Source organism: Agelaius tricolor, unplaced genomic scaffold, assembly GCF_023055355.1.
Source record: "Agelaius tricolor isolate 1412-34295 unplaced genomic scaffold, bAgeTri1.0.p SCAF_9, whole genome shotgun sequence".
Lineage (NCBI taxonomy): Eukaryota > Metazoa > Chordata > Aves > Passeriformes > Icteridae > Agelaius > Agelaius tricolor.
Window position 1 is genome coordinate 18,472,752 of NW_027269269.1, and position 20,383 is coordinate 18,493,134.

General features: G+C 41.8%; 1 protein-coding gene across 3 annotated transcripts in view; it reads left to right on the top strand.

Annotated features, from left to right (window-relative positions):
• Positions 1-20,046, top strand: part of NARS2 (asparaginyl-tRNA synthetase 2, mitochondrial) — a 49,015-nt gene extending 28,969 nt beyond the window's left edge. For 2 of the 3 annotated variants that reach the window (XM_071432916.1, XM_071432919.1), the window contains 8 exons: positions 291-423; positions 6,727-6,825; positions 7,252-7,289; positions 9,030-9,096; positions 10,608-10,745; positions 11,863-11,960; positions 13,565-13,591; positions 19,317-20,046. In XM_071432916.1, the coding sequence (XP_071289017.1) occupies positions 291-423; positions 6,727-6,825; positions 7,252-7,289; positions 9,030-9,096; positions 10,608-10,745; positions 11,863-11,960; positions 13,565-13,591; positions 19,317-19,461 (745 nt within the window). In that variant the 3' untranslated portion in view covers positions 19,462-20,046. The remainder of the gene's footprint in view (positions 1-290; positions 424-6,726; positions 6,826-7,251; positions 7,290-9,029; positions 9,097-10,607; positions 10,746-11,862; positions 11,961-13,564; positions 13,592-19,316) is intronic. The other variant, XM_071432918.1, reaches the window with a different exon arrangement.
• Positions 20,047-20,383: the final 337 nt, after the last annotated feature.

A 20,383-nucleotide genomic window follows, 5' to 3' on the forward strand; every position in this document is an offset into this window, starting at 1 on the left:
TTCCCACACAGTTACAAAAAGTGTCCTGAGCATGACTTGTGTTCAGAGAAAGCTGAATAGTGTGTGTGTGCAACATCTCTGAGTCACAAGGTGTGAATAACCTCTCTCCACGCCTGGATGAAGGAACATAGCAGCAGCTTATTCAGCAGTGCCTTTAACTGGTCAAAGATGAAATGGAAACATGATTGTTTCTAGATGCTGGGAGAAAAGTGAGGGCTTTAGGTGTAACAGGGTGTAACAGACCCAGTTGTGTGCTGGACCTGACCTGCCTGTTCCCTGCTGCTTTGCAGGGCTTTTACTCACGTGTTCACCTTTGGCCCGACGTTCCGAGCGGAAAACTCGCAGAGTCGCCGGCATCTGGCGGAGTTCTACATGGTGGAGGCTGAGCTGTCCTTCACTGAAAGCCTTCAGGACATCATGCAGGTGGGCACTCCAAATGTCTATGCAGGACTGGTACCAGTGTTTCTTCCTCCTGTGCTCCCTGCCCTCAGCTGGGGTCACCGCTCCTCTCACCCTGTGTGAATCAAGTAGAGGTTGCACAGGTATTTCCCAAGGAGGAGGGTTTGCTCAGCAGAGATGAGGCCATAGAGAGGATTTGGAAGGGAAGATACAGGTGCACACAGCCCTCATCTGAATGGGAAGCTCCACAGTTGCTGTATTGCCAGGGAATGTAAATGTGCTTGACTAGTGCTAATGAGTGGCACTCTCCCTTTCAAAATGTTCAGCACCTTTCCACTGAGTGAGCAGTGTTTATGCAGTGTGCTCTGTAAAGGCCTCCTTGAAATCTGCATTGAAATCTGAAGAAGAAATAACATACACTGTTCTGGCATACACTGTTCACTGTGGCTTTAGCAGAAGACTGGAGGAAATCCTTCGTCAGCTGGTTTTTGATTTTTAAGGATTGACCTCTCAGATGCAGTTTAACCACATGATAGATGCCTATACACCTTACTAGTCTCAGCATAAGCCAGCTTATACCCAGTAGGACTTGTATGTAAACATACACACACTCTCTCATTTATCAGATAAGCTCTGTGGAAAGTGATTGAAAAAATAACCTTATAAAGAAAAACACCTGAGGCACTGGCTGCAGATTTACAAAATAACATCCAGGTGGTGGTTTCTTCAGCATGGGTCATAAACAGTGCTGAAGCAGCATGGCCTGAGAGCACAGTTGGTGTGCTCTGTGTGCTGCTTTTGAATCTGGGATGTCTCCATGACACTGGCCTGTGTGGACTGATCCATTGGGAGTCTGTGCTCCATCATGAAGAGCATCCTCCTCTTTAGTCTCTCCTTTTCTCCACAGCTTTGGGTATTCTTAGAGCATATACAGCCTGTGTATATGTACACACCTTAATTCCTGAGCCCCCTTGTTTCTCTATGTAATCAGGAGTCAATTGAAATCTTCACTACTTTTATCTAGTATAGTAAACAGAGTCTTCTGTTGAGTGGTGTTTGAGCCCTTCAACACAGAATCAATATCCCTTGTGCGGAAAACCTTAATTTCCTGGTTTTGAAGTATAAACAGCCAGTTCACACAATTCAGAGAATTAGATTTGAGAACTGTTCTGGAATTTGTAAGGCTTTTATTTGTAGAGAAAGGAGGAACTTTCCCTCTCAATTTTTGCCTTTGTTGTTGCTAAGTATCTTGTGAAGTTTCAGCTTGTGCTCTCTTTAAATCTGCCCTCTGTCTCAAAGTCTTTGACAAGCACCTTTCCCTATAACAGAAAGTCTCCTAGCAGCCATTATTTTGCATTTCTCATAGTGAGTATGTATTGCAACAGGCTTAATTTTGTGGTGTTCTTACTTGGGGAAGTGGAGTTCCCACTTTGTTTATTTTTAAACCATTGAGCAATCTCTCTTACAACAAAACAAACAAAAAACCTCAATCAACAGAAAACCCTGCTAGTTGCTCTAAAACCTAAGTGTCTCTCCTGGTGTAACTGACCTAAATTCAGTGTTCTCTTATGTATCTGCCCATCGGGTATTTTGTCTGTTTGTTATCATCTGCAAGTTCTTTATTCAGTGAAAAACGCCCAGTTGAAAGCCTTCAGGGCTCTTGGCCAGGGTTATTATCTGAACTTTGTCCTCACATAAGGAGCTGGATTGTTAAAATTTTATTTTTAAAATTGCTGTTAGACATTTGGACTAAGTATCTCTCACTTGAGCAAGTTACTGTGCTGGGAATGCTCAGCTTCTTCAAGGACATCTTGAAGTATTTGCTTACACACCATTAAAGAGCCTTGCTACAAGGATGTGTATGTTTACCATTCACTGGTGAGGCTTGAGATCTTTCAGCCAAAGCTCCAAAAGAAACATAATTTTCATTATGAAATAAAAGGGAAAAAAGGAGACTTAATAACCAAGTTACATGTATTTGGGAACAAAGGGCCTGAAGTCTTAGAGCAGCAGCCTTTTTTGCCCTCTGTAATTGCACAGAGTAGAGCTCAGTTATTCCTAAATTAGTAGCACAGTTCTTGTGAAGTCTCATGTGTCTTAATCATGCAATCTAAATTTCTGTTCTGTGCCAAAATGTGTTTTAGTGCTACAAAGAAGCTTCTACTCTCACAGTGCTGGTTTCACAATACTTTCTGTGGAAAGTCCCATGTGCTCAGTGCAGTACTTCATGCTGCATGGCTGGGTGATAGTATTTCTGCTTTAGTGTGCAGGGTACATGTAAGGGTATCTAAGGAGGGACCTCTTTTCTCCTCCAAAATGGGTGAGAAAGAGAAGGATTTAGAAAAAGGTCAGACAGACAGGAGAAGAGGTACAGTTGTGGAAGTGTCTGGACCCCCTAGAGCCATCAGCCCCCCAGTAACTGAATTGGTGATCCAATTTTTTTGTCCTCTGAGATGCCTGTTATCACTCCCTCCCTCCCTCTTCACTGCTGTGTCATGTAGGTGTATTTGTAGGCCATTATCTTCTATTTTTCATTCCACTGTATCAGCAGTGCAGTATATTTAAGGGATCCCACTTCACTCATGACACTAATGGAGTCTCAAAGAGGCCATATGATACAGTCATTATTGAATTTCATCAAAAGCACATACAAAGCCATGGTAAAAAAGGCATTATTTAGGCTGTAAAGTTAGGAAATGCAAGAAGGAAGTTTTCCTGAGGGCATTGTCAGGGGTTTATGCATAGTGTTAGTCTTCCTTAACAAGATTATATCCTAGCACTACTGTCTCTTTAAGGGATGGAGAATATTTCTCTTTAGGATGGGGTATACAATTTAACACTCAGTATTTGAGCTGTGCCCTGAGGGCAGGAGTGTTGTCTTCCACTGGTTATGTACTTCATCAAAATTAATTTGCTGTCATTACAGCTGAGTGACATGGAGCATTATTACCTCCATTTTACAGAGGGCAGTTCAGGCATGAAATGAAATACCCGTTCTGGGTGTCAGCTTTAGAGAGCTTGTATCTAAAACATGTATGTGGTTTGATTTCCAGACTAGTTTTCACTCAGCATTCTGTCTTCAGTACCAAGTCTGAGGCACTTGGGCAGGTCTGACTGCAGTCTTGAGGGAGCAAACACTGGTAATCACATGAGAAAGGTTCTCTTCCCTAACTTCTATCAGCATTCAGCTTCAATGGCCAGTGGAGCAGTGGTCTGGCAGACAAGTCTCTTTCCTTGCACTGCAACAGCATCTCTCCAAAATGGGGCCTGAGCTGTTGGTTGTATTGCTGAGAGGAGATTTTATGACCAAGATCAGATGTGAATCTTCCCCTCTGTGTGTATGTGCACCCGTAGAGTGGGTGTGAGCAAGCATGGAGGCAGCAACAGTGGTCCACTGGTGAGTGTTTCATATGTAAGGAGCCTGTGACCTACACTGCATCCATATGCATGGCCCAGGTAAATATATACATAAAAATCCTGCTGGCAGGTCATGTGATTTTTCTTATGTAATCTCTCTTACGTAATAAAAAGGATGATTTGAACCTTTCTTGGAGAGCACAGCACCTTCAATTGCTGCTGCTGACTTGTACTGCTGTTTTATTGATGATTTGCTCTGTTTCAACTCTGGTCATAATTGTATTTGGGAAGAGGATAAGTTGCAGTATCAAAAGATCCAGAGGAAAACGAAGCAAAACCCTTGGGAGCTGCTCCTAATCAAAACTGAACTGTTAACCATTAAACAATAGAGGGTTGCCACATTGGGGAAGGCCAGTGTTGAAACTGCTGAAGTTTCAAACATGAAAATCAAAAGAGAAAGGCTAAAAGGGTTGAGGGAAGGGAGAAAGCTTTAACCTCTGTTCTCCTTGCTTGCCCCCCTATCAGCACAGTTTCCACACCACCATTGTGAAGCAACCACATTATTGGGCTTTTGGAACATCCAGGGTCCCACCTCTGAGATGAGCTACTTGCTGTGCTTCCAGTCCCTTTTTTCCTCTGTGTAAGTCTCCTGTCAAACATGTATCTTTCAGAATATGTTCAAACCAATCACTTCACCTATATCTCACACTCATGTGTTCCCTTAAACCAGCAAGCCAGTGATTTCACTTCTCCACTCATTTTTCCTATAGCCGACTTTGCAGTCCTTTATTATGCTATCTGCTTAAAGACATAAATTCTCAATTTGAGAGGTTTTTTCCCTCCTTTTTTTTTTCCATCTACTGTTTGTGCCTAGTGCTTGTTTGGCATAAATAAGAGCAGTGAGGAGGACCATGTATGACCCACGTGTCTGTCTTTTTTGCCAGGATAAAACCTCAGTCTCAAACCTGGAAATATTTCTCAGATTGTTTTTCCCATACCACCCACATCTTTTTTCCACAAGAGGAAGCTGCTTATGTTGAATGCTGTGGGAACCTAATTGTTACTTTATCGCACAGTGAGGGAAAAAAGTGCTAATTAAACAACATGCCTTTCCAAAACCAGATGATACTTTCATTTTCTAGAAAGAGGAAGCTTAATGTAAAATCCCTTCGTCTCTGCCTGGTGAAACCAGATGAATTGCTAAGAAGTTTTCTAATTTCATTTGCATAAGCCTTTTTCTAGCTACTTTGAAGAAAGTTCAAAGCTGACTGTTTGGTTATTTGCCACTCAGCAGCAGGAATGCTGGCTTTTCATTTCCTCTGTGTTTGAGTACCAGGAGGCGTAAAACTGTTCATCTGCATATGATAATGCTGTTCCCTTATTTGCATCTTCCCTTTTTTTAAAAGGAGAGCCCAGGTTGATGCAGGAGTCTTGAGTCTGAGTTTGGCTCAGAGGAGTCCAAATGGACTTTACCAGCTCCACTAGGCTGGTGAGATGCAGAGTTTGTTCACCAGCACAGAGCAATGTTTCAGCAGCTTGGGGCAGGTGTGAAGAATGTTCATCTAGGCATAAGTTTGATCAACATGCCTGAAATCTCATCTTGGCTATGTCAGTAGTCCAGCTGCTTTGTTTCTGTGCCTTGTGTTCCTCTTACCCTATAAGATCTGGTTCCTTGTAAGGCATAGACCTACTGCTTGTTCTTGAGGTCTGCTGACTGATCTTTCCACAGGTTCATCTTTCCACAGTCACAGGCTTTGTGGTGTCTAGGGGCTGCTGCTCACCCAGATATTATTAGTGGAAACTTCAGTTCTCTCAACTCTGCAATTAATGAAGCAGTTGTTACACTCACAAAAAAATCCCAAACAACAAAATAAAACAACCCCCCCCCCAAAAAAAAAAAAAAAACTGACCAAAAAAAAAAATCAAAAATCCACAACCAACCAGGAATGTGCCAGAACTTTGAGATGCACTTTGTTAGGAAAAACCTTGTCCCATCCCAGGCTGAGATGACATGCAGCCCATTGCTCTGTTTTGACAAAGAAAATGAGACTGGGAGGGTGATTTTGAATAAGAGGTAGGATGATCAGTTGATACCACAAGTGTCAACTACCTGCTTTGTGCTGGTGTAAGACTACAGGGAGCCGTGGGAACTCTTAGTCTGCGCAACAGCAAGTGTCTTGGATGGTCTGCTTTGCTTAGCCAAAAGAGAAAGTGACTCTTAAAACAGGTTGATGAAAATGCAGCAGCATCCCATGTGGGGGCTTTTAATGGCATTTTAATTTCTTAATGAGTGAAGCCCGTTTTACTGGCTAAGTATATCCAAATTGGATGATAATGTCATTTAGTTAATCCACATTCGTTTGGGGAAATGGAACCACATCTTTTTAGTTTCTCAAACATCCCTGCATTGATGTGTCCTTTGCTTTAGCTCTCTACTCATCTTGTACATCTTCACTTTGCCGTTACTGCACAGAGTCTCTCTAGCTGAGATCTGTTTGATGGGCTTGCTCTACACATTGCATGTTTATTCTCTTTCCTTCAGTTTTGCCTTTTCTAACAACAAAGCATAAATCCAGAATTGTTCATTACAGGACAGATGCCTCACTAAGAATTAATCTGAAACCAGACCCACAAATGGTTGTAACATGTCTGTGGCTAGCCAGGGTTGCTACTTGAATATTTTAGCTGTGATTTTTTCCACTGGAGATACCTGACTGAAGATACTGACTCCATCAGCCAACACTGAAACCCTAAACCCATAGCAAAAATTAAGGTTCTAGTCCTCTTCAGCTACTAAGCAAGCCTGCTAATTAGGAGTATTGGTGAGGTGGTTCCCTCTTATGCAGTCTTGCCATGCAGAAGGACAGAAACTCCTTCTGTACTCTTTGGCTGATATGTACCATGTTTCATTTAAAGTCTGGGACACCTAAGCAATGTTCATTTTTCATGCATTCCTTTTTTCTCTATTAGGTTATGGAAGATCTTTTCAAGACAGTGACAAGCACTGTGCTCTCCAAATGTCCTCGTGATGTTGAGCTTTTTCATAAATACATAGCTCCTGCACAGAAGGTAATGCATGTGACAGGAAAGAACTGCAATCCTGTCATGTGTTTTGCGGGTTCTTGGCTATAGGAACACTTAATTTGTTTAATTTTTTTTTTTACTGTGTTGTCCTCTGTTAAGAAACTGAAAAGCTAAATATCACCTTAAGCTTAAGTGATTGTTCAAGCCAACAGAGAGAGGACACAATTTTGTGTAGCTGGTAGCAGGTGTGGTAGAACTGTAGTTGTCACTTCATCTGGTAGCCTCTGAATCATCAGCTTCAATAACTGGGTACCCTTTTAGCACTGAATGGCCAGGAGTGGATTTTGACCCATAGCTATATCAGAATGCAATCCTACAAATTACAAAATAGAGGGAGGTCACTTTCCTGAGTTTTCCCCTGAACCATAAAGGGTAGCTTTACATGTTTATGTTTTTCTTGTTTTGACCAAGGGCAGGTTGGAACAAATGCTGAAGCACAAATTTATGATGTAAGTACTATTTCAAAATGATCTTGCAGAGGGCTTTTGGGGAAAGAGAACATTTTGCATATGTTCTTTTTCTTTCACAACTCAATATCTTCTGGGTTAGCATAATGTCTCCAAAAGAGCATGAGCTGCAGTTCCCTTTTACTGTTTGTCATGTATGCCCTTTCAGTTCTGCATGAGACTGACACCTGAATCTGCTGGCCTTTGGCTTTTGCTCCCCTGGACAAGATCCTCTCCTTCCAGCATGTACCTGCTCATTGATTGATCACAGTCCTGCTTGGTTTTGGCTTTGATGCTCTGCTTTCATTCACACTTTCACTTCAGTGGCTCTCTTTATATGAAAGTATTTTATGACAGTTAACAATCCCAATTGGTTTTCTATTCCCAGTTGATTGTGTAGCTCCTCATCCCAGTTCTTTGTGCTAAAGAGCTGAAGGCTTTGGGTTTCCCTCACTGACCCCTGAGAGTGCCACATCCTCCCTACTCCTGCTTGTCTCTTCAAATGGTGGAGCTCTCAATTTATCTCACAGAACATTGCAGGCATGCTCATCCCAGCACTGGTTATCTTGTTAAGCAGCTACAGCCATACCTAGGCAACAGGATCATGATGGATCCCCCCTGTGCCTCTGCCTGCAGGAGCACCGTGGGAGTCCTCAGTGAAGTTAGCATCTCTTTGGACTTAACTGATACTCCTGAAAGGACAAAATTGTGCTCATCTTCTCCCGTGCTCCAAGGAAAAGGAGAGAGAGGACAGATCATCTCTTTCTCCCTCTCTGTCTCTCTCTCCACCAGCTGCTGGCAGATCTGGGCCATTCCTGGCTTACGCATATGGGTTACATGTGTTGAACCTGTGCCAGTGATACACCTCATTTGGTCTGTGGCCTCACATAACCCAAACATGTGGAGCAATATATTCCTTCTTGAGGTATTTCCTCCAGAAGCCTTCCCTGCTTTAGTGAAACCTTGTAATGGGGTGTAAAGAGCTTGTGCTCCTTAGGGAATTTGGTTAAGTGGATTAGCCAGTGATACAAGGATGAAATTATTGTGATCGTGTTATTCTTTTCTTCTCTCTATCCACAACATTTGGCTTGGTATGTGGAAAACTTGGCTGCCATATTATCTTCTATTGAGTCTTGATTTCCAGCTACCAAACCTGGAGCATTATTCACTGCACTTTTTCTGTTTGCTTTGCCATGATGCTGTTCTTTTGTGCTGGTGGAAATTGGTGGAGAATCTGCTCTCAAATCTGCCAGAGAAGTAGAGAAACATTGCTGCACGTAAATCTCATGGTTTTTAAAGTAAAGTGGAAACATTTGAGCTACAAGCCCTTTTGCACCCTGGGCTGTTATTTTTGCCTAACACACCCTGGACTAGAGCTGTGTTGGTGTAGCTATGCTGATGGGGACGTATTGTTTTCTTTAAAAAAATCCACCCATTTCTATGAAGCAATTCCCTGCAGAGTTCACTTCTGACTAAAATGCAATATTGCAATAATGCAGAAGTGTTGAGAGCTTAGCACTTCCTGCCCTGCATGTAGTTGAAGCACAGGAAAACATAGGATTCTTGCATATTAAATGCTTTTTGGTTTCTGTCCAAAGAAGCATTGCTGGGAAGTCTGACATTACACGCAAGTTGGCATGGTGGTGGGGAAATGCCTCCTTAATTTTCCAGCATGGCACTTAGCCAGAAAACTTTGTTGTTCCTTTCATAGTTATCTTAAAGACTTTTTTCTTCCTCTTGCAGAATTTCCTACAGTGAAGCAGTGGAAATTTTGAAGCAAGCTCCTCAAACTTTCACTTTCAAGCCAGAGGTAGGTCACTGCCAGCTGGTTTGTCCCTATGCAGAACCTGAATCTCTGTAGAATCTCGTTTCTCTCTTTGTCTCTCTTTCTTTGATACCACAAGAGTTGTTACTTTGCACAGATTATCTGCCTCCTGGGGTGTTTTGTTTGCTGGGTTGTAAATCCAGTGTAACTTTTGCCCTTTGGGGTTGAAATGGGAGCAGTACAAGGAGTGAGATGTGTAGCAGGAGAACATGTAACACTTGCAGGGAAGGAAGTGATGAGATTGCAGTTGAAGGACCAAGGCTTTAGCAAAGGCACTTCTCTTTCCTGTATGTGAGTAGTGCTGAGAGTGTTACAGATTCAGTAGCAATCATCTAAGAAGAGTTGCTGTAATAGTTCTCAAGAAAAGGAAAGATAAGAGGATAGCACCAAAAGTTTGACAAGGATTAATAAACCAATACCATGTGAAAATGCCATGTAATGTAGATGTAGGTAAAGGGAATCCCTTGTCTTTCCAAAGCATAGATGTTGACTGGGAAAAAGAGTAACATGCTAGTCTTTCTAAAGCTATGAGGTTGTGGTTTGCTAAAAATCATATTTTGCCCAATTTCAAATGTCCCACTCCAGTATGGAACAGCATTTATGGTGGTGCTCATCTTATGTCTATATTGTTTAATCATTATCTCATTATGATACTTCAAGGAAAATAACCCTCTGGCTGAAGCCACCCTCATAGCCAGTTGGGTAACTGTCTCATCTCTCTGCACAAGTGGGTGTAGAACCTCAGATCTTTTCTCTGTGCTACCTGGATCTGAGACAGCAAACTTGGGATATTTTAATATGAAGAGAGTCTGGGAGAGGTCTGTTCCCCCCTTGCCCTTCCATTCCCCCAATGTTCATTGGATGTCCTATGAACAGACTGGGGGTCTCAAGCCAAAAGCCACAGGATTTATAACATCCCTGGAAAAAAGGAAAAGTGAAGAGCATTGCAAATGTCCATGGTTTCTGATAACAAAGAATTGCTTAATAGGGTGCTAGGTTTTCTTAAGTGGGGATTAATGTAGCATGTAACAGGGCACAGCAGGGAAGAGAGTAATCAGCCTAGGAAAGCTGCTTTCTATACACCAAAGGTAATACTGGAATAAGGCTGGTTGGCTGGGTCGAGTAAGCTGGCTTTGGAGAGGTGCCTGTTTTCCTTTAGATATGAGCATGTGGTTTGGGGTTTTTGGGGCTGGGATTTTTTTTGCTTGTTTTGGGTTTTCTGATTTGATACCAGATGCTTGGGCTTGATACGATCAAGGGACAGGGAGGATCTGGCCCTGTTTGTTAAGTTAAATCATATTATTTTACATGCTTTGCTCTGCCTGAAAACTTGAGAAACTGTCTACTTCCCAGTGACCTGTATGAGAAGTTGCTTTGCTTGGTTTCATGCTGTTCAAAGCAGCACATCTCTCTGTGTGCAGGGATTTTGCTGGGTCTCTTGCCATGGGCGAGAGGCACCAAAGCAGATTCCCAGGCCCCTTTTGCTGTCCTTACAGTGGGGCTGTGACCTCCAAACAGAACATGAGAAGTACCTGGTGAAGCACTGTGGGGAGGTTCCTGTGTTTGTGGTGAACTACCCATACGACCTCAAACCTTTCTACATGCGGGACAATGAAGATGGACCTCAACACACAGTGAGTCCATGGGTCACACCTCCACCACTTCCCTGTCTAGGAACATGTCTTGGCCTACTGATAGACATCATCTGCTGGGCCTGCTCCCAAGAAGTTCAAGATAAAATGTGACCATCAGGTGATCCTGTTCATTTTTTTTCCTGTTGTAGAAGAAAATACCCAAAGCAAGAACAGGAGGAGGAAGATTCAAGGGTTGGGGCAGTGTTAACTTTTTACTTAATTGCCTTGACACAAGTTTGCCATTGTTTATTTCTTTTCCTGGTAAACTTCTGTACTATTAAGTGAAAGGCCTAGAATTGGATGGCTCCAAGTAGTCTGTGATTCTCTTGTCATCCAAATGTAGCATCCGTGTAATGCTCAAATAGCATATGGGCAGAAGAAATGAGCTCTTTATCAAGTCTCATGCCTTGAAATTGTGATTTCTCAACTGAATTGAGACAACCTGAAGCATTGCTTCTGCTAAAAAGAGCAGCAATACCACCAATGTGTCTTCAGTGGCTTTAATTCTAGCAACATTTCAGCTGTGGGATAAGAAAAATAACCCTAGAAGACAAACCAGAGAACACAGACAGCCCAAACCTAACAGCCTAAGTGGTAACACTTGGATTCTAACACTTGGATCCAGCACATGAGTGCCATTGCTACCATATCCATTAGAACTGGTTATAGGAATGGGGATAGATAGGGCTGAACACAAGCAACAGCATCAGAGCAGGGAATCAGGGCTTCAGAAAGCTTGCCCACATGTCCTTGCCTTTTTCTGAGCTGCTGTTGGGTTCTTCATAACCCCACACAGGTTGTCACCAGAGTAACTTAGTGAGATTCAACCAAGTGGTTGAGTGAGTTCAAACCACTTGCAGTAGATGTCCTCAGTCTGAGACATCAGTGCTGTCATTTAGGTTTTCTGTAAATTTCTGATGTTAATCCTTGCAAAATTTCCTCCTAGCCTTCTCCTGTCAACAAAAGACTTTTCAAGTATTTGCAAATCCTTACCTAGGCGTCCTGGACTCTGAAAGAATTACAGTAGGGTTTTACAAAAAACCATCAGTGTTAACTTCTTCTGCTAATCACTATGTGGCTATGTGGCATGACTTCAATTAGTTTTCTGTCTTTGAAGGTTGCAGCTGTTGATCTCCTTGTACCAGGAGTAGGGGAGTTGTGTGGAGGCAGCTTGAGAGAGGAGCGCCTGCCCTTCCTCGAATCACGCTTACAGAGGTATGGAAAATCCACAGATGCCAGGAGACTAGCCTGAATAGGAGAGTGTTTTAGCAGCTGTGGTTGGCAAGACAGAGGAGTGGAAGGCCAGATAATAGTATTTAAAAGAAGTCTATTTTTGTCTTTGTGATATCTATTTATATGAGTAGGTGACTGCAAACTGGTGAAGAAGTTCTTGTGCTTCTGTCATAGGTGTGCAAAGCACCTCTGTTTTAGCTCATCAGAGAAGAAAAGTTTTCTTTGTGCTAAGAGGCCAGGGCAGTAGAGTGCCTTAGTTCTGCTGCAACTGTCTGGAGCAGGGTCTGCTCTGGGACACTTCATCCTTTTCTTCAGTTTTTGTGGCTGAAAGTGGATTATGAAGGTGGAAGTTGTCACATATACAGAACTTAGATATCTGTCATCACATTGTGTAACTAAGAAATTGCATTTTTGGTCAGAAGCTTTGCCAGTTGTGATGCAGCTGGCCTCAGTGACTGGCCTGATTTCAGAGAATATGGCTCTTTGCTAATAGTTTCATGGGAAGCTTCACTGGAACTGCTCAAGACCTGTACTGTGTTGCAGGGGCTCCTCTTTCCCTGCTGCCTTAGTCTGCATCTTGTTACTTTTGGTAATTTTAGGTAACTTCAATGTCAGAATCTCAAAGCTGCTTTTTAGTTAATAATTGACATTATGTATTGGGTAATTCTCCATAGACAGTTGTTCTCTGGATCCTATCTGATGGTTCAAAAATTTTGTAGAATCAGGATGGTTTGGGTTGGAAGGTACGTGACAGACCATCTACTTCCAGCCCTGCTGCCATGAGCAGTGACACCTTCCATGAGATCAGGTTGTGCAAAGTCCCATTCAGCACTTGAACACTTCAATTTGGGCCAGTCATACGCTTGTGCAAAGCAATACTGGGGGAAGGCTAATCCCAGAGTAGCACCATTTGCACATTGGGAATTAATTTGTTGCTTAAATTAGCCACATGCTCACACAGATATATCTATTCAGTGGAGAAGAGCAAAATCTACTTCAGCATAATGAATCCAAAAGGCACCAGGCAATTAAAATCACCAGAACATTAGTTCTCAGTTGTTAGTATAGGATGATGATATTCCCTGTGTTTCCTGCTACTCTCCCTGTCAGCTCTCTGAAGCAGGCATGCTTCAACTCATGTAAAGTACAATGTTGCCTGCTGCATTTTTTCAGTCAAAACTTTCTGCTGGTATCTGACTCCACAGTCCTAAGGAGGAGGAGAATGGTCCATGTGGAGTTCGAAGCCAGACTTTCTTGTTTGTCAGGAAAGTCATAGAAAGCATTTCAAGGTACAAATGGGGTGTGTCTTTGGTAAATCACACCTCCTTTCACATGTTTTTCTCAATTTTGAGTCCTCAGGATTTGGTTTTGTTAAGCCCAAATACTTTATACCTTTAAATTCTATTTCCTGCAGAACCAGCATAACCTTAGAGAGATAAAACAGGATCCTTGTCTTTTTATGCATGCTTCATACAATAGTTCACCAGGTTTTCCCTTTTTTAGTAGCATGGTCTTCCAGGCAAGTGCTGCTTGTGCAGAATAACTCTGTTCCTTTACTTACAAGGGATTTTCTTTTTGTTTCACAGATTAGGACTCACAGATGCCTATCAATGGTAAGATGCCACCTTGCTCTGTAAGCTCTTTTTCTTCTTTTGATACTTATTTAAGTAACTGGGGTTTTGTTTAGGTTTTTTTGTTTGTTTGTTTTGGTTTGTTTTAGTTTGGTTCTGGGGGAGCAATTTTTTGGCCCTGTTGCCCTGCCAGTCTAAATGAAATAGATTCATTTAAACAAAGGTTAATCTAATGCTACTTAGTTTATGCCTCCAATTTGTCCACTCACAGCACAGGTTATTCCAATTTGTTCACTCACAGCACAGGTTATTCCTCTCAGGACTGCATGGATTAATTTATAACCCATAATGATTTTTGATATTAAATCATTAGGCTGTGTTGGAAGCTGGGTCAATTCTGACCACCATGCACGAGATAAACAGGTTACAGAACCACAGCAATTTGTGACCTTTAAGAGGTCTCTGAATAACTTCCTTTGTAATTGACAGAGCAATTGGGTCGAAAAATCTCCCCTAACAAAGCAGTTAAAGCAATTAAAACTGTCCTTCTAAGGAGACGGATCAACCTTTGAATTAACAGTTTAACCCATTAAAACGACAGAAGGTTCTTAGTGTTTCTTGGTATGTACTTCATCACAGCTACTGAGAGAGGGGTAGTGTAGAGAATTTTAAATTTAGAAGAGTATTTTTAAATATTCTGCAGTATTTGGATTGATCATTAGGAAGGCTGCCTTGAAAAAAAGCAAAGTATAGGTTCTTAACTCTCATCTTCTCACAATATGAAATCACTGAGGAACAGCCCAGTGTATGGCAGGTCTTTACATCATCCATGTGCAAACAGGGTGAATTTAATTTCTTCCTTTGTTGTTGTATTTGTGGTCCAGAATACACCATATCCCTTTATCAGAGGGAGGGATTATCCTGAACAGGGTGATAAGCTGTGTGGTTAGATGCTGAGATACAGCCCAAGGAGGTCTGGTGTTCAATGGCAGAGCCTTCCAACACTACTAAGATAGTGCAGCCCTGCCTCATGCTTCCCTCAAAAAAAGATGAGGACATTGCCTGTGACTCATTTGCATTTTCATGTGATATGTAACAATCACATTCTGGAAACTCTTCCTGCTGTAATCTTGTTTTGGAGACTCTTTCCTCCTTTATTCCCTCCACTCCATCAGACAATGAAACTTCCTGGAGGAGATTAAAACTGCTGTTAGCAGGGTCTGGTGTCCTAGGAAGGTGCAGGATAGTAGTAATTCTGGATGCTTCTGGACTGCAGTCCAAAATCTGCCAGAATATACAGGTAGGTGCCTTGCCAGCATCCATCTTTTCAGTGGAGGTGGTAGGAAAGACTAAAATTAATCTCCTCCAATTTAGTGATTGAATTGAGTCTCCAAAGCTGGCTCACAAAGTCCTGGAAGAACAGTTGAGTCATTCCTTTTTAAATATAATATTTGCTGACTTTTGAATGTGATCTCCTTTCAAGTTCCTTAACCATTGCCATATCTCTGATTCTACCTGTTTTATTCCTTCCACTAAGCAGGAGGATATTGTGGGTCTGACTGTTTCTAGGACAGTTTCAGGATTGCCTTGTTCCTGGCTGAATTGTAAGGCAGAGGCAGCTGATGATCTGAAATACTGCTCTGCTTCTTGCCATTCCTACCTTTTAGTAAGTTTTTCAAAAGATAGATAAAGTGACATGGTCAAACTATGAGTCTTCTTCGGTACACTACATCTTTCCTGTTAGGCAAGTTTCTTTCCATATAAAATTTGAGTTGAAGTAGTATTTGGCTTGATTTTGTAGTTATTTTATCTTATTTTCACACTTTTTCCTTTGAATTGTAGATGGAAAATAGCTCAGAACTGTAGATTATGATCTTGGCTAAACTGAGAGGTCTGTGGAAATGAGGTGGGAAAGTGAGTGTGAGGGTACTCTGGGAGTAATTATATATATTAGTAATTAAGAATATTAATAATAAATTATATTAATTTCTCTGTGACCAGGGAGTATTGCCTTGTAAACAGGAAGCTTGATCCTGTTTGCAGCCTCCAAGTGCCATTTTAAAAGTAACAAAGCAGGTGCTTTGTAAGGTTCCCACAACCATCAGAGTGAGCAGTGTTTCAGACAGTCTTCCTACATGTAAGGCACTGCTTCCTTGCTCTGATTATCTTCACGTGCTTCCGTGGAGACAGTTGTCTCATACTGAGCCCTTTACAGTCCAGGTACCCTTTTGATCTTCTGGTGTAACGCTGGTGAAAGTACACAGTAGCAGAGCAGGTGTTGTCTGCTGTCTTCAAGTGGATGTTACTGTGTTTTGGCCCTGCTCTTGCTCTGGATGAAGAAGATTGAGTTCTGTTGGGCTCTTTCAAAGATTAGCTCTTCTGCTAATCTTTGAAACTTGAATGTCAGAGTGTTCTGTTGGCTGCTTGCATGGCAGGGTAAAAGGAGGAGTTGGCCTTAGGGAAAAGTAGCACTGATGAGCTGCTTGGAGCCCATGGCCAGTGACTACACTCTCCTTTAACCTTCTTCAGAGCCCAGTGAAACCAGGTAGCTCATCACTGTCCTTGGCAGCCACCTGGTCCTATTACTCCTCTTTGGGAAGAGACTGGAGTGCTGTGCTGGGCCAGACAGAGGCAGGCAGAAAGCCAGGGGGGTTTTTCTTACGCACACATCCAGTAGAATATTCAGGTTCACAGACTATAGTATCTTTGCTCTTTCAGCCTTACCTTTTTCAAAATGGCCACAGAACCTTCAGCATAGCAAGGGGATTGCAGAAAAGGTTGAGATTATGTATGTTTTGAAGAGACTAAAAAGAGCACATTCAGTTTATGAATGGTCACTAGGAGAGTGCTGCTCTTCATAGTGCTTTGCTGTGCAACACAGGGAGCTCACAGTGATGATAAAAGAATATAAATCTTTAAAAGGATGAACGGAAATGTTCTAACGGCACATAACGGGCTCCTGGAATTCATTGCTGGGTGATGTTGTTATAGCACACACTTTAGTAAGATTCAAATCTCTGAAGATCTACCAGTGCTCAGGTCTAGAGCAGGAGCACCTGGGCTAGCTGGGGTCACAGAAACTTCCTTCTCCTGTGTAATAATGCTGCACAATCCACCACTTGCCAATAGAGTGCTCAACTCTGCTCTTAAGTATGAGCTACTGGCAAAACCAGCTAGACTACTTCACGACTCCTTTTGAGGTGAGAAATATCCAATGTCTCTAGACTATTGAATGTAGGAAAACCTCAGGGAGCATTTTCCAGCCTAAAGGGATTTTTCTCTTTATCTGCAGGCAGTTACTTTTTCTTTCATCTGTGAAGAATGGAAAATTTCTCAATTCTTCTGCTTCTTCTATGCACAGTCATCAGAAAGGATTCAGAGTCTTGATCCTCAGCACATTTAATTCAATGGACTTTTTCCATTAACTTTGATGGGTTTTGTTTCGCTCCTTTTGCCAAAATGGCTTCTCAAAGTGCTTTGAGATCTACAGATCAAAGTCCTGGATAAGCAAGGGTAGAATTTATTATTATTGTTCATCTGGAAGTAGCTGCCTTATTTCATCTTCTTACAATGACTTTATAAACTCTGTTGCCAGCAAAAAGGGAGAGAAGATGCTGGGCTTAGTCACAACTGCCTCTGCAAAGGCTGATGCACTTACAGACATCATCAGAAAAGCTTGTGCTGTTACTTGTATTCCTGATTACAGCTAAAGTAGTTACCAGCTGCTTTGGCAGTTCTGAGCTGGGTCAGACTGATCTGCCACGCCCAGCACCCATATCCCTCACATTTATGAGTGTTTTGTGAGTCACCACCCTCAGCATCAGGTCTGCCCATCACCTTCCTTGCAAGGCCTTGTAAAGCTGTGCAGTGGAGCTCCCCAGGAGCAGTTAGGGTATTTGCAGAGACTCAAGTTCTTCTTAATGCAGTCTGTGTAAAGGGGATAGAGATGCAGACCACCATGCAGTTGCACAGCCTGCGTGTTCTTATCCTGAGCACAATCCTTGTCACAAGATGTGGGGTGCATACACCAAGCCTTAGTGAGCCAAGCTAACACCCAGCAGCACGGAGAGAAAAGCACGTGGGTCCCAGTCATCAGAAAACATGTCCCACTCTTGGGCCTGCTGTTCAACTTGCAAGCTGCACTTTGTGTCTCAGTGCTATGAAGAAGAAGTAAGCTCTGCTTCTCCTTTTGCTGTTTGGGCAGTGGAGGGGAGAGGAGAAACACTGGGGAAGAAAAAACCTGAATATTGGATTGAGTGTAATAAATGGTTTCTCAAATTTTAACTACTACTAATGAGCTGTAAGGAAAAATAGTATCTCATGGTATGAAAGGCATACTGTGAAACTGAGTGGCAGGGCAATCTTGCAGCTATAGAATTTGTGGGAGAGTACTCTTATTTTGTGAGTAAGGGTGACCATGGGCATTACTTTGTCTTCATTCTGTTAAAATACAGTCTTCAAGCCAAGAAAGATCTGATGTCCAAGCAACTGCACTCAAATATACATAACAACTATTTTACATATTTATACATATATAAGTACATATACATACAAATATAATATTTCCTTGCAGTTCATTAACAGTATGTAAAATTTGGGAAGCCATTTATTGCAATCAATCCAGTCTTAATTTCTTTCACACTGTTCTGCCCCCCTCTACTCCACTGCATAAGCAGTAAAACATATGCATTTATATTTAAGTGCACTTGATTTTTTTTTAACTGGGATGATGAAATATTCATACACCAAGATTAGAAGCAAGTAATACATCTGGAGTCACTCAATCCCCTACTGGTGCATTTATATAAAGAAGAATAACTTGGTGCCCTCAGCAACCTCAGAAGTGGCCCCAGAAATCAATAGAAGCACTGAGATGTTTTTCACTTCTATTAAAATAAAACTGCTGGGGACAATTTAGCTGCAAATACAGTATCACATCAGCCACAGTCCAGCTGGGAAGTGAGTAACTATAGAAGAACCATCATAATCTTGTTGACACCCATATACTCAGAGTATCTGCTTCCAAATGTTTTCTGAGTTTTCTGTGCACAACAGGTGCTGTTCTGCAAAATAAAATGTCTTGTTCCAGATCTCATTTTTAGAGAAGATACGTTCAAGGGGTTTTTTTCTGGCTTACTATAGAAATAAATTAATCCGTCTGTAAGAGTGATTGGGGAAAAAGTAGCCAAAAGCCATCATAATTACCTTAAAAGAAAAAAAAAATGAAGGAATGTTGAGTAGACAGACAGCAGGACCTATTGAAGCTTCTAAATAAATTGCTGGAAATGAAATTACTTAAGCAATTGAAAAGCAAACAGAAATTGAAAGAATTTACAGGACAGATTTCCACACCAACCTGGCAAAGGCTAGACAAGCCCAAGCAGAGAGCTTCACCTCCAGCAGGGGAAGTGCTTTGTGATTCTGTAGGAACCTGGGTTTGTGTCTCTGCGAGGAGCATTTTAGGTACTAAAACTACAGAGCTGTTTCCAATATGAGCAGAGGTATGGTGCTCAAGCTGTTCTTCATTAGCCAAATACGTTCTTGCTCCTAAAAAAACATGCACAGCTATGCTGGTTTGACTGGGTTTAAACTTGGGGTTTCTGCTGATACAATTCTGCTTCTTCATACCCCTGACCAACACAGAAATCACAGTGGTTAGGGTCAAAGGGAAGTAATTAAGATAGAAAGCCAAGCCCTAGATGAAAAGCTCACTTTAATGATGTCGGCATAACTGTGCTGCAAATGTAACTGTCTGTTTAAATTACAGGTATCTAGACCTCCGAAAATTTGGATCAGTTCCTCATGGAGGCTTCGGGATGGGGTTTGAACGCTACCTGCAGTACATCTTGGGAGTTGACAATATCAAAGATGTTATTCCTTTCCCCAGGTTCTCTCACTCCTGTCTCCTGTAGCTCAGCAGTTGACTCAAGTGGAGAAACCACTGGTGTAACTGTGTGTATATAACATACTAGGATATGACTGAGTGTGTTGCAGTGGGAAATCAAGGTAGTTTTTATATCAATGAAACTCTTGGTCAATTTAATACTGGGTTATTGAAAATAATGTATGTTCTGGTGAGATTATGGAAGGACACTGGCAGTTAATTTGATAGCAGCTTATGTCTTCAGTGCACTTCAGGAGTATTAATAAATCCCACTTAACTAAAGGGTTATGATTCTCATGAGACTAGTACATGCCATGGAAGTACTGAACAAGCACTGAAGGTAGCAGGGGGTTTTCTGTGAAATATTAATAAGGAAGTGTGACCTAAAATATTGTCATGGCTGTGATACACTTGCTACTGCTACAGTCAGCAAATGGCTACTGTAAAGCATGATTCTCCCCACTCCGAGTTAAAGGCAAATATTGTTTACCTTGGAAAAATCAGCCAAACCTAGCAAGGAACAATGTCATACTGGAATTGCTGGAGTGAGTTTGTTGAATGATGTTTGATTTTGTGAATCATCAATAAAGATGTACACTGGGTTGTTTTATAACTCTCTATGGTTTCTTCTTCTGTTATAAAACTGTTGCTCTCAGCATGAGAGAGTTTCCTTCAGTATCTGGTAGAGGTTTCATTTTCTGTACAACCAAATTAGTTGCACAACTTTTGCAGAAGGTATCTGTTTTCTGTCTCCAAGAAAGCACATATTCAGAGCAGACAGAAATGTTCAGTTAGATGAGAGTTCATTCATCCATCCATCCATCTCTCCAGAGCCAACTTGCAGTTCATGGTGGGGTTTTGTTGTTGCTTTGCTTTTCTGTTGTTGTTGTTGAGAAAATCTCTCATGTGCTCATCGGACCAAGCAGTTTGGTTTGTATTGTGAAACAAAC